This window comes from Eptatretus burgeri, chromosome 8 (assembly GCF_056783735.1).
Source record: "Eptatretus burgeri isolate ZD-2024b chromosome 8, Ebu_testis_v1, whole genome shotgun sequence".
In the NCBI taxonomy this organism is placed as follows: domain Eukaryota; kingdom Metazoa; phylum Chordata; class Myxini; order Myxiniformes; family Myxinidae; genus Eptatretus; species Eptatretus burgeri.
Window position 1 is genome coordinate 36,054,389 of NC_140968.1, and position 11,808 is coordinate 36,066,196.

At 41.2% G+C, this 11,808-nt stretch overlaps 1 protein-coding gene across 3 annotated transcripts in view; it reads right to left on the reverse strand.

Moving 5' to 3' along the window:
• The window catches only part of LOC147021521 (striated muscle-specific serine/threonine-protein kinase-like), a 178,242-nt gene that overhangs the window by 40,794 nt on the left and 125,640 nt on the right, over positions 1 to 11,808 (reverse strand). For all 3 annotated transcript variants that reach the window (XM_085891534.1, XM_085891533.1, XM_085891532.1), the window contains one exon: positions 10,169 to 10,249. In XM_085891534.1, the coding sequence (XP_085747660.1) occupies positions 10,169 to 10,249 (81 nt within the window). The remainder of the gene's footprint in view (positions 1 to 10,168; positions 10,250 to 11,808) is intronic.

The following is an 11,808-nucleotide window of genomic DNA, read 5'->3' on the forward strand; positions in this document are numbered from 1 at the left end:
CGCCACTGAGCACCTCGCCAACGTTGATATTGGTGGGCCCACTGTAAACGTCATTGACGGTATTGTCGTCTCAATATTGGCCCAACATATGGATGTCGACAGTGGAGTCCTCCATCCCATAGTCGACCTCTAATGGTATCGGCGGATACTGGCCCTCTTGGTCCCTGAACTAAGGCTGCTGTTCTTGATGCTGCTCGAGTACGGTTCCTTAGATGAGTGACCCGGATGAACCGATCTTGTGCAGGAGTTGTCACTCTTGGTCGACCCGAACGTGGACGATCAGCAACGACCCCTGTCAGCCGGTGACGTTGGGCAAGTCGTGTGATGGTGGTGAGATGACATCCAAATTGTCTGGCAACATCGGTTGCAGACATACCAAGCTGTTAGTATGTCCTAACTAACCCTAACCCGTGCAACATTCCAAGGGCCATTCTTCTTTGCACAGTCGAAAGTCCTGGCATCGTTTGCGTAAAGTGTCCACCTTCCAGAGCGAACAATGAATGTTTTTCTGACACAGTCCTGAACAATGGATGCCTTAGAGTGGCAATGTGCGTGTTTCACCAACACCTGTCAATGCACGTGCACAATTCATTGTTTAACTTCACTGTATGACATGACATCCCCTGGACTCATCACATCATTTTACCATCATCTTTTCTAACATGCGATTGTTTACTATTCTGAAATTTCGTTTTTTCGGAACTTGAGTTTCTTTTGCTGCCCAATATATATATATATATATCAATATATATATATATATATATATATATATATATTATATATATAAATATATATATATATATATATATATATATATACATATATATATATATATACATATATATATATATATATATATACATATATATATATATATATATATATATATATACATATATATATATATATATATATATATACATATATATATATATATATATATATATATATATATATATATACATATATACATATATATATATATATATATATATATATATATATATATATATATATACATATATATATATATATACATATATATATATATATATATATATACATATATATATATATACATATATATATATATATATATATACATATATATATATATATATATATATATATATATATATATATATATATACATATATACATATATATATATATATATATATATATATATATATATATATACATATATATATATATATATATATCAATATATATATATATATATATATATATATATATTATATATATATCAATATACACAGCTCTGGAAAAATTAAGAGACCACTGCAAAATTATCAGTTTTTCTGGTTTTACTATCCAGAGATATGTGTTTGAGTAAAATGAACATTTTTGTTTTATTCTATAATCTACTGACAACATTTCTCCCAATTTCCGAATAAAAATATTGTCATTTTGAGCATTTATTTGCAGAAAATGACAACTGGTCAAAATAACAACAAAGATTCAGTGTTTTCAGACCTCAAATATTACAAACAAAACAAGTTCATATTCATTTTTAAACAACACAATACTAATGTTTTAACTTAGGAAGAGTTCAGAAATCAATATTTTATGGAATAACCGTGATTTTCAATCACAGCTTTCATGCGTCTTGGCATGCTCTCCAGTCTTTCACATTGCTGTTGGGTGACTTTATGCCACTCCTGGCGCAAAAATTCAAGCAGCTCGGCCTTGTTTGATGGCTTGTGACCATCCATCTTCCTCTTGATCACATTCCAGAGGTTTTCAATGGGGTTCAGGTCTGGAAATTGGGCTGGCCATGACAGGGTCTTGATCTGATGGTCCTCCATCCAAACATTGATTGACCTGGCTGTGTGGCATGGAGCATTGTCCTGCTGAAAAAAACCAATCCTCAGAGTTGGGGAACATTGTCAGAGCAGAAGGAAGCAAGTGTTCTTCCAGCACAACCTTGTACGTGGCTTGATTCATGAGTCCTTCACAAAGACAAATCTGCCCGATTCCAGCCTTGCTGAAGCACCCCCAGATCATCACCGATCCTCCACCAAATTTCACAGTGGGTGTGAGACACTGTGGCTTGTTGGACTCTCCAGGTCTCCGTCTACCCATTAGACGACCAGGTGTTGGGCAAAGCTGAAAATTGGACTCATCAGAGAAGATGACCTTACTCCAGTCCACTACAGTCCAATCCTTATGGTCTTTTGCAAACCTCAGCCTGGCTCTTCTTTGCTTCTCATTGATGAAGGGCTTTTTCTAGCTTTGCACGACTTCAGCCTTGCCCCTAGGAGCCTGTTTCGAACCGTCCTCGCCGTGCACTTCACCCCAGCTGCCGTTTACCATTCTTTTGGTCGGTCACCTGATGTCATCCTACGGTTGTTGAGTGACATTCAAATGAGTTGGCGGTCATCCCAGTCAGCGGAAAGTCGTTTTCACCCTCTGCTAGTCTGTAGCTTTGTTGTCCCCAATGTCTGCTGCTTGACCTTGTTCTTATGAACCGCCATCTTTGAAATTTTAAGGATGAAAGCAACTTGACGCTCACTATATCCCTCTGCCAGTAAAGCCAGAATCGAACCCTTCTTTTCCTCACTCAAAACTTTTCTTTTAAACTCTTTTGGCATGGTCAATAGTTATTTTTTTATTCCAATTACTTTTGAGGTAGGACTAGCACTGTTTTTGCCATCCAGCTGGTCCTATTGCAAGAGGATAGTGATGACTACAGCAGTGGTTTTTATACTTTTCCTTGTTAAATAAGATTCGGTTCAGGTGATCATCTAATCAGTACCTCACTAAGTAGAATGAGGTGTGCCTGTGTTGGAATTCAACAGACACTGGAATGGAATGGCTGCCATACATGTGGAGATGCTGATTTAAATTTTTTTGCGTGGTCTCTTATTTTTTTCCAGAGCTGAATATACATACATATATATATATATATACATATATATATATATATATATATATATATATATATATATATATACATACATATATATTCATATACATATATATATATATATATATATACATACATATATATTCATATACATATATATATATGTATGTATGTATACATACATATACGTATATATATATATATATATATATATATATATATATATATATATATATATATATATACATATATACATATATACATATATACATATATACATACATATACATATATATATATATATATATATATATATATATATATATATATATATATATATATATATATATATATATATATATATATATATATATATATATATATATATATATATATATATATATATATATATATATATTTATATATATATATATATATATATATATATATATATATATATATATATATATATATATATATATACATATACATATATATATATATATACAGTATATTAGTTAAACCTGGTGTTGGCGCAGTGGTAAGGGCAGTGGCTTGGGACCCAAGAGGTCCTGAGTTCAAGCCCCGTTGGGACACTGAATTAATATATGTATGTATATGTATATATATATATATATATATATATATATATATATATATATGTGTATGTATATAATGTGTATATATATATATAAATATAAATATATATATATATATATAAATATATATATAAATATAAATATATATATATATATATATATATATATATAAATATATATAAACCAAGTCGAAAACACCAGGGGGTTGACTCAGCCTGCCATCCTTCCGAGGTCGGCGAAATGAGCACCAGTTGTACTGGGCCCGGTGTATGGCCCGGTGTATGCCCCGGTTAGAATAGGTGTACCATATCCCTGTGTGTCGTAAGAGGCGACCAGGGTTGCGTCAGGAAGGGCATCCGGCGTAAAAACCTATGCCAAATTATTATGCGGACAACAAAACGAATTTCCATACCGGATCGGTGGAGGCCCGGGTTACCAACGACCGCCACCGGTACCGGTGGTCAGCAGGGTACCAGTGGAAATTGTGCTACTGCTGGGCGAAGGAGGAGAAGGAGACGGGGAAGGCGAGTCCGTAGGCAGTGGGAGAGGGGGAAGGGCAGAAGTGTGGAGGTGAGAGTTGGAACTCTGAATGTTGGGACGATGACTGGCAAAGGGCGAGAGTTGGCTGATATGATGGAGAGAAGAAAGGTGGACATACTGTGTGTACAAGAGACCAAGTGGATGGGGAGTAAGGCGAGGAGCATTGGAGGTGGTTTCAAACTGTTCTACCATGGTGTGGATGGGAGGAGAAATGGTGTCGGGATAATCCTGAAGGAAGATCATGTCAAGAGGGTATTGGAGGTGAGGAGGGTGTCTGACCGAGTGATGAGTGTGAAGTTGGAAATTGTGTACTGATGAATGAATCAGTATTCATCAGTATGTCATCAGTTCATCATCAGGGTGATGATGAATGTCATCAGTGCATATGCCCCACATATGGGGTGTGAGATGGAATATAAACAAGATTTCTGGAGTGAGTTAGATGAAGTGGTGGAGAGTGTATCCAAGGATGAAAGAGTGGTGATTGGAGCAGATTTCAATGGACATGTTGGGGAAGGGAATAAAGAGGATGAGGAGGTGATGGGGAGGTACGGTCTCAACAAGAGAAATGTGGAAGGGCAAATGGTGGTAGAGTTTGCAAAAAGAATGGAAATGGCAGTGGTAAACACGTATTTCAAGAAGAAGGAGGAACACAGGGTGACATACAAGAGTGGAGGAAAGTGCACACAGGTGGATTACATCTTAAGTAGGAGATGCAATCTGAAAGAGATTAGTGACTGTAAGGTTGTGGCAGGGGAGAGTGTAGCTCGACAGCATCGATTGGTGGTCTGTAGGATGACTTTAGAGGTGAGGTTGAGGAAGAGAGTGAGGGCTGAACCAAGGACCAGATGGTGGAAGCTGAAGGAGGAAGACTGTTGCGTGAAATTTAGGGAGGAGGTGAGACAGGCGTTGGATGGTGGTAAAGATGGGTGGGATGATTGGGCAACGACAGCAGAAGTTGTGAGGGAGATAGCTAGGAAGGTACTTGGTGTGACATCTGGACAGAGGAAGGAAGATAAGGAGACTTGGTGGTGGAATGAGGAAGTACAGGAAAGTATAAGGAAGAAGGGGTTGGCGAAAAAGAAGTGGGATAGTCAGAGAGATGAAGAAAGTCGGCAGGAGTACAAGGAGTGGCGTCGAAAAGCAAAAAGAGAGGTGGCTGAGGCCAAGGAAAAGGCATATGACGAGCTGTATGAGAAGTTGGATACAAAAGAAGGGGAAAAGGATTTATACCGATTGGCAAGACAGAGGGACCGAGCTGGGAAGGATGTGCTGCAGGTTAGGGTGATAAAGGACGCAAATGGGAATGTGCTGACGAGCGAGGAGAGTGTGTTGAGAAGGTGGATGGAGTACTTTGAGGAGCTGATGAATGAAGAAAATGAGAGAGAGAGAAGGTTGGAAGAGGTGGAGATAGTAAATCTGGAAGTGGGGTGGATCAGTAAGGATGAAGTGAGGACTGCTATGAAGAAGATGAAAAGTGGAAAGGCAGTTGGCCCAGATGGTATACCAGTGGAGGCATGGAAGTGCTTAGGAGAGATGGCAGTGGGGTTGTTAACCAGATTGTTTAATAAAGTCTTGGAAAGTGAGAGGATGCCGGAGGAGTGGAGATTAAGTGTGCTGGTTCCGATTTTCAAGAATAAGGGTGATGTGCAGAGCTGTGGAAATTACAGAGGGATAAAGTTGTTAAGCCACACCATGAAGTTGTGGGAAAGAGTAGTGGAAGCTCGGTTGAGAGGAGAGGTGACAATCTGTGAGCAGCAATATGGGTTTATGCCAGGAAAGAGCACCACTGATGCGATGTTTGCTTTGAGAATGTTGATGGAGAAGTATAGGGAAGGCCAGAAAGAGTTACATTGTGTGTTTGTGGATTTAGAGAAAGCTTATGAAAGGGTGCCAAGAGAGGAGTTGTGGCATTGTATGAGGAAGTCGGGAGTGGTGAAGTATGTGAGGATCGTGCAGGATATGTATGAAGACAGTGTAACAGCAGTGAGGTGTGCGGTAGGAATGACGGACCGGTTTAAGGTTAAAGTGGGATTGCACCAAGGATCGACTCTGAGCCCTTTCCTGTTTGCAATGGTGATGGACAGGTTGACGGACGAGATCAGACTGGAGTCTCCATGGACCATGATGTTCGCGGATGACATCATGATCTGTAGGGAGAGTAGGGAGCAGGCTGAATCGAGCCTTGAGAGGTGGAGGTACGCACTGGAGAGAAGGGGAATGTTAGTCAGGAGGAGTAAGACGGAGTACATGTGCGTAAATGAGAGGGAGGGTGGTGGTATGGTGTGGTTGCAAGGAGTTGAGGTGGGGAAGGTGGATTGGTTTAAATACTTGGGATCAACTGTCCAAAGTAACGGAGAGTGTGGGAGAGAAGTGAAAAAGAGAGTGCAGGCAGGATGGAGTGGGTGGAGAAGAGTTGCAGGAGTGATTTGTGACAGAAGGGTAGCTGCAAGAGTGAAGGGGAAAGTATACAAGACGGTAGTGAGACCAGCTATGTTGTATGGTGTGGAGGCGGTGGCGCTAACAAAAAGACAGGAAGCAGAGCTGGAGGTGGCAGAGTTAAAGATGCTGCGATTCTCGTTGGGAGTGACGAGGATGGACAGGATAAGAAATGAGTATATTAGAGGGACAGCGCAGGTAGGACGGTTTGGAGACAAAGTGAGAGAGGCGAGATTGAGATGGTTTGGACATGTGCACAGGAGGGAAACGGAGTATATCGGGAGAAGGATGTTGAAGATGGAGCTGCCAGGCAGGAGGAGAAGAGGAAGGCCAAAGAAGAGGTTCATGGATGCGGTGAGGGCGGACATGCGGGTGGTTGGAGTGTCAATGGAAGATGTGGAGGATAGAGCGAAATGGAGACAGTTGGTCCGCTGTGGCGACCCCTAACGGGAGCAAGCCGAAAGAGGAAGAAGATATACAGTATATTAGTTAGCTAGATGCTAAACGATCACTTGCTGTCTCTGCATGTATGTGGCCGATACGCATTGTGTAAGCCTACGAAGGACATTTCCCCATTGTCTCAGGTCGCTCACCTGCATTTGAATTTTCATTTATTTATATTTTCATATATGGATGCTTTCCAATGATTCTGTGATTTTTCCTGGTGTATTGGCTTTGATGTCCATCAGCGCTCAAATTTTAAACTTTCTACATCACCTGTAAGGGACCCATCTTTAATATTAGACAGTCAGTCAGTCAGTCAGTCAGCGTCAGTGGTTAGAAAGAGCTTGATATAATATTACACACACACACACACGATTGAATTATAAATGTCCTTTTCCTGGCTGCATCATTTCTGTGTGTTGCTATGGCATGGATGCAGTGCCCCATGTAGATCAGGGAAGGAATATAGAATTTAGCCAAAGATGCAAAGCACAATGGCATTAAAAGGCACTGCTTGATCTTTGCTCACCGATATTAAATAACAGAAATCTAAAGATGGCAAATCCCTCGTCATCTCTTCATCGTATAAACATATTTTCAAAACTGTATCCACACTGTATCCCTACACACAATCATGATGATTGAAGTCAAATGTACTTTTCATCATGGTCCGAGTATCAAATTAACCATGCCAAATGATCTCTTGCCAACAATAATGTTCTGTCAGCGATGAGATGAAAGCAAAACCAACGTGTTATCTAACTCTGCTCTTCACACCGCAACTACTCCTGATCCATAATTACATTTTCTGGCACGATTCGAACTTTCATTTTGATGACCCCATCGCGCAGCCCAGTATCACCAACTCATCTCACTCTCACAAGAGTTAGCTAGATGCTAAACGACCACTTCCTGATTGAGTGAATACAAATCAAAGCACACTCGTGTAAAATTATACACAATATTAAACAATGCGGGATCGTGTTGGGATTGCTGAACTTCATCATTATAATTTACTCCCAAAAGTGCACGCACATCCAATGATAATATGCCACTGGGAGTTATAAGTAAACATTATATCGACCTAATGAGGGGTGCATGGGGATGCAGGGATAGGGTGAAACAAATTAATGTCACGAAAAGGAAGAGAAGCGAGGGGATTGGTGAAGGATGGAGGGTTGGGAGTGTGGGGTCGGCTGGAAGAAAGGGAAGGAAAGAAAGGGGCGAGCGTGGGTCTTACAGGAAGGTGGATGGGGAGGAGGGAGGGGGGATGAAGGAAGGGTGGTCAAGATTCTATAATGTGCTCCTCATGGTATGGTGTCTACAAGTAGTGCTAGATGATGGAGCATGGAGGAACATTGAGCTGAGTTTCCTGTTTGAAATGTGAAAATTACTATAATTCATTTTTATCATTTTCAAAATCCCTTATTCCTTTCATCAGGCATGTTTGATATGAGGATTCTCCTTCTTCATCGATATATGCTGTTTATTGGTTCACGAGTCAGTAAGTGACCACTATATTCGTTATGGGTGTGTGTCTGTCTGTCTGTCTGTCTGTCTGTCCTGAGCATAGCTCCGTGGGTTTTGATCCGATCTTGATAAAATTTTGGTGGGAGGTTTGTATCATGATCTAGTTGTGTTTTCCTGAGAATGGACGTGCTGTGCCCATTATGGGCAGAGCCACGCCCAAAAAACGTGTTTTTAGGGGGTAGCCGGATTCAAGATACATCTTCTCCGAGGGGATTTGTCGAATCTGGCAGGGGTTTCAGTATTTGGTTAGCCCAATGGCACCTGCATGGCCCCACGGAGCTCGATTTTTCATTTTCGTCCCAAGGTTAAGGTCACAAGGTCACGAACTTAGAAAATGTCAAAAAAATCAATAAATTTGGCATCGAGCTCCTTGGGTTTTCAACTGTTTCGAATGAAAGTTGGTATGCAAGTAGTGCTCTTCGAGTACTACAACTTTCATCATTTACGTTTGTCCCGATTCCCCCCAGTTTGCCCGTGGCGTCCCCTCGAAGGTCAAAAAATAAAAAAGGCGAACCGTGTACATTGCTCGTGAACCATCGCCGTCTCCAGACTTGTACATTCTAAATTTAGTGAACATTCTTTCTGAAGCTTCACTGCATCACGTTGTGATCACCTCGGTTAACTGACCGTCTGCCTCGTTATTGTGAAGTCGTTTGATTGGGTGTTCGACTGGGTACATGTAATCGGTGTTGGCATTAGTCATTTGGAGGCTCCATGGAAAACACACAATAATGGCCTAGTAGGGGCCGCTGTCATATTAAAACATGCAATTTGGTGTCTGTCTGTCTCTGCATGTCTGTGACCGATACATTTCGGCAGTTAATTATCCAGTCTCGACCGAACTTGTCAGGTGGACGAACATTGTCATAAGACAAAGGTTGGAGCTACTTTGTTTGATCCCTCCTCACCCCCTTTCCCCCCTCCTTGGCCCTAACATCGCCAATGCAAGCAATACGATATTCAATATCACCGAAACTGCTCCGTTACACCTGAATCTCTTCCGCAGTTTCAAGGGAACTGCCGGTCCTGAGAAATTGGCATCATTCAGTAACAGGGTTACTGCAACACACTTGTGATTCCTGCTTGTGTCAGTGATTATTCAATCACTTTCAAACAGAGCAAACAAAAAATAGCACAATATTTGTTGTTCATCGATACAGAGTAATAGTCATACCTTGATATACAATAGACAGGGTTGCACATCTCCAATTTTACACATCGATTTATTACACTCGTGACAGAGCATCGGACTCTTGGCAATGGCTGGTTTGCTGTTACGTCTCGAGCAGTCAGTCATGGCAGGAATTTGTAATTTGTTCAGGGTGCTGGCGATAAATCGCTGACTCTTCTCAAAAGTCACCCCGTGGGATCTTTTATGTTTGCCAATGACCGTGATTGCTGGAAGATGAATCCGCTGGCTTAACGTCCATCCAATGGATGGCACACACATCGATGCCTCGCCCTGCATGCGAACCACCGGAATGACAGGTTACACCTGGGTCGGGATTCAAACTCAGGCGAGACAGCTCAAAGGTAGGCAAGTGCACCATACCTCTAAAGTCTAATCTATCTTACAAAGGAATGGGAGGAAAAAAACTCCCCCAAAAAACAACAACAACAACAAAGAAGTTCACAATGAAAGGAAGACTGTAAAGAAAGTGCTTTGCAACAAATAAATTCAAAATCCATGAAATACCATCATCACACCAGGTCTGATTTGCCATACCTGCCACTTGCGACGAGACAGGAAGAATTTGAGACGATTGGTGGTGATGCTGTTTCGTCTCCAAGCTGCTGAATGCCCAAGCTGGAAAACATTATCAACATTTATCCAATATGCCCCTGGCTCCTGTTTGTATGGTGAATATATAAAATATATATATTCTATTTCACCATCAATGATCTTTCATGTGATTTCCCCCCAATGACATAAGCCACAGTGTGCACGTAACATTCTTATCGTGTAAATTTATCGTTTACTCGACCATTTGTTTACTTTTTCCCTCCGCCACTGAAAGTGGATGGAGGTTATGCTTTCACCCCTGTCTATCTGTCCGCTTGTCTATCTGTGAGCACAATAACTCAAAAAGTTATGCACGGATTCGGACAAAATTTGGTGGGCAGGTTGAGTGTGTGACAAGGACGAATTGCTGAGATTTTGGTGAAGATCCGGATTTGGATCCTAGAATTTTCAAGTGATTCTTCACTATTGAGGGATTGGGCCAAAAACGATGTGCAGCACAATATCTCAAAAAGTTGTCGACAGATTCTGACGAAACTTGGTGGATGAGTTGGTTTGGTGATGAGAACAAGCTGATTAGTTTCTGGTTCAGGTCCGAATCCGGATCCAGCCTATCATTGGGATACAAAATGTAAACTGTTCAGACAGACAGACGTGTATGTGCTCGACTGAGTCCTGTTCTGGTTACAGTTTTGTTTTACATTGATCTGAGGTTCATGGAGGACCTTGCACATAAATCACACGCAGCACAATGATGTGTATTTTTATATTAATTACAAGGAAATTAGTAGACAATGGACAAACACGTGTGGTAGGAGGGATTTGAACCTGGGTTTTTCAGCATCATAAGCCAGAGGTTCAAATGGGAACATCAACGGGCTAATGCTTTGTCATGTAAATAATTGGAAGTGTAAAGGTTTAGACTTGGAGAGTCTGTGTGATGCCATGAAGTATCAAGACAGAATCCAATTTATGAAATCTTGAGTTGAGCTGTCAGTTAAAATCAGAATTTTATTTCTTTTGCATACAAAGTCGAGGCTTGTGGAGGAGCTGGAACATAGAATGGATCAGGACATAATAGAGCAAAGGAAACAGGATAAAGAGAGGGGGAAAACACACCAACAGCAGGGTTCAAGGACAAAATAGAGGGAGACATGGATAAATAAGGGATGTGGGGAAGAATGAGGGGTGGGGAAGGATATACGGAGTGGACAAGATGGATACGGAAGCAAACTCTCAGGAGGGTAAAACTGTAACTTGGAAAATGGTGGGCTTGGGAGGGTTAATGGGAGTATAAAGATTATGGTTTTGGATGGTGGATGGTGGTTCTGAGATGGCGGTGAACAGCTGTCTTGCAGATCCAGGGGGGGGGGGGGAGGAATAATGAGATTGAGAAGAATGTGGAAGTTGGTTCCACAGGTGAGGAAAAAAGGAGGAACGAATGAGTGAAGGTGAGCAGTGATTCTGGATCCTGGGAGTTTCACCAGAAAGGGGTTGCTGGTGGACTGCGTGCGCCCTGTAGAAGTCTGGAGGTCCGGTGGAGGGGGAGGGGGTGGTGGACAGAACATGGACTGAGCAGAGGGTACAGGACCAGAAAGGAGGCGGTATAAGACAGAGAGATCACC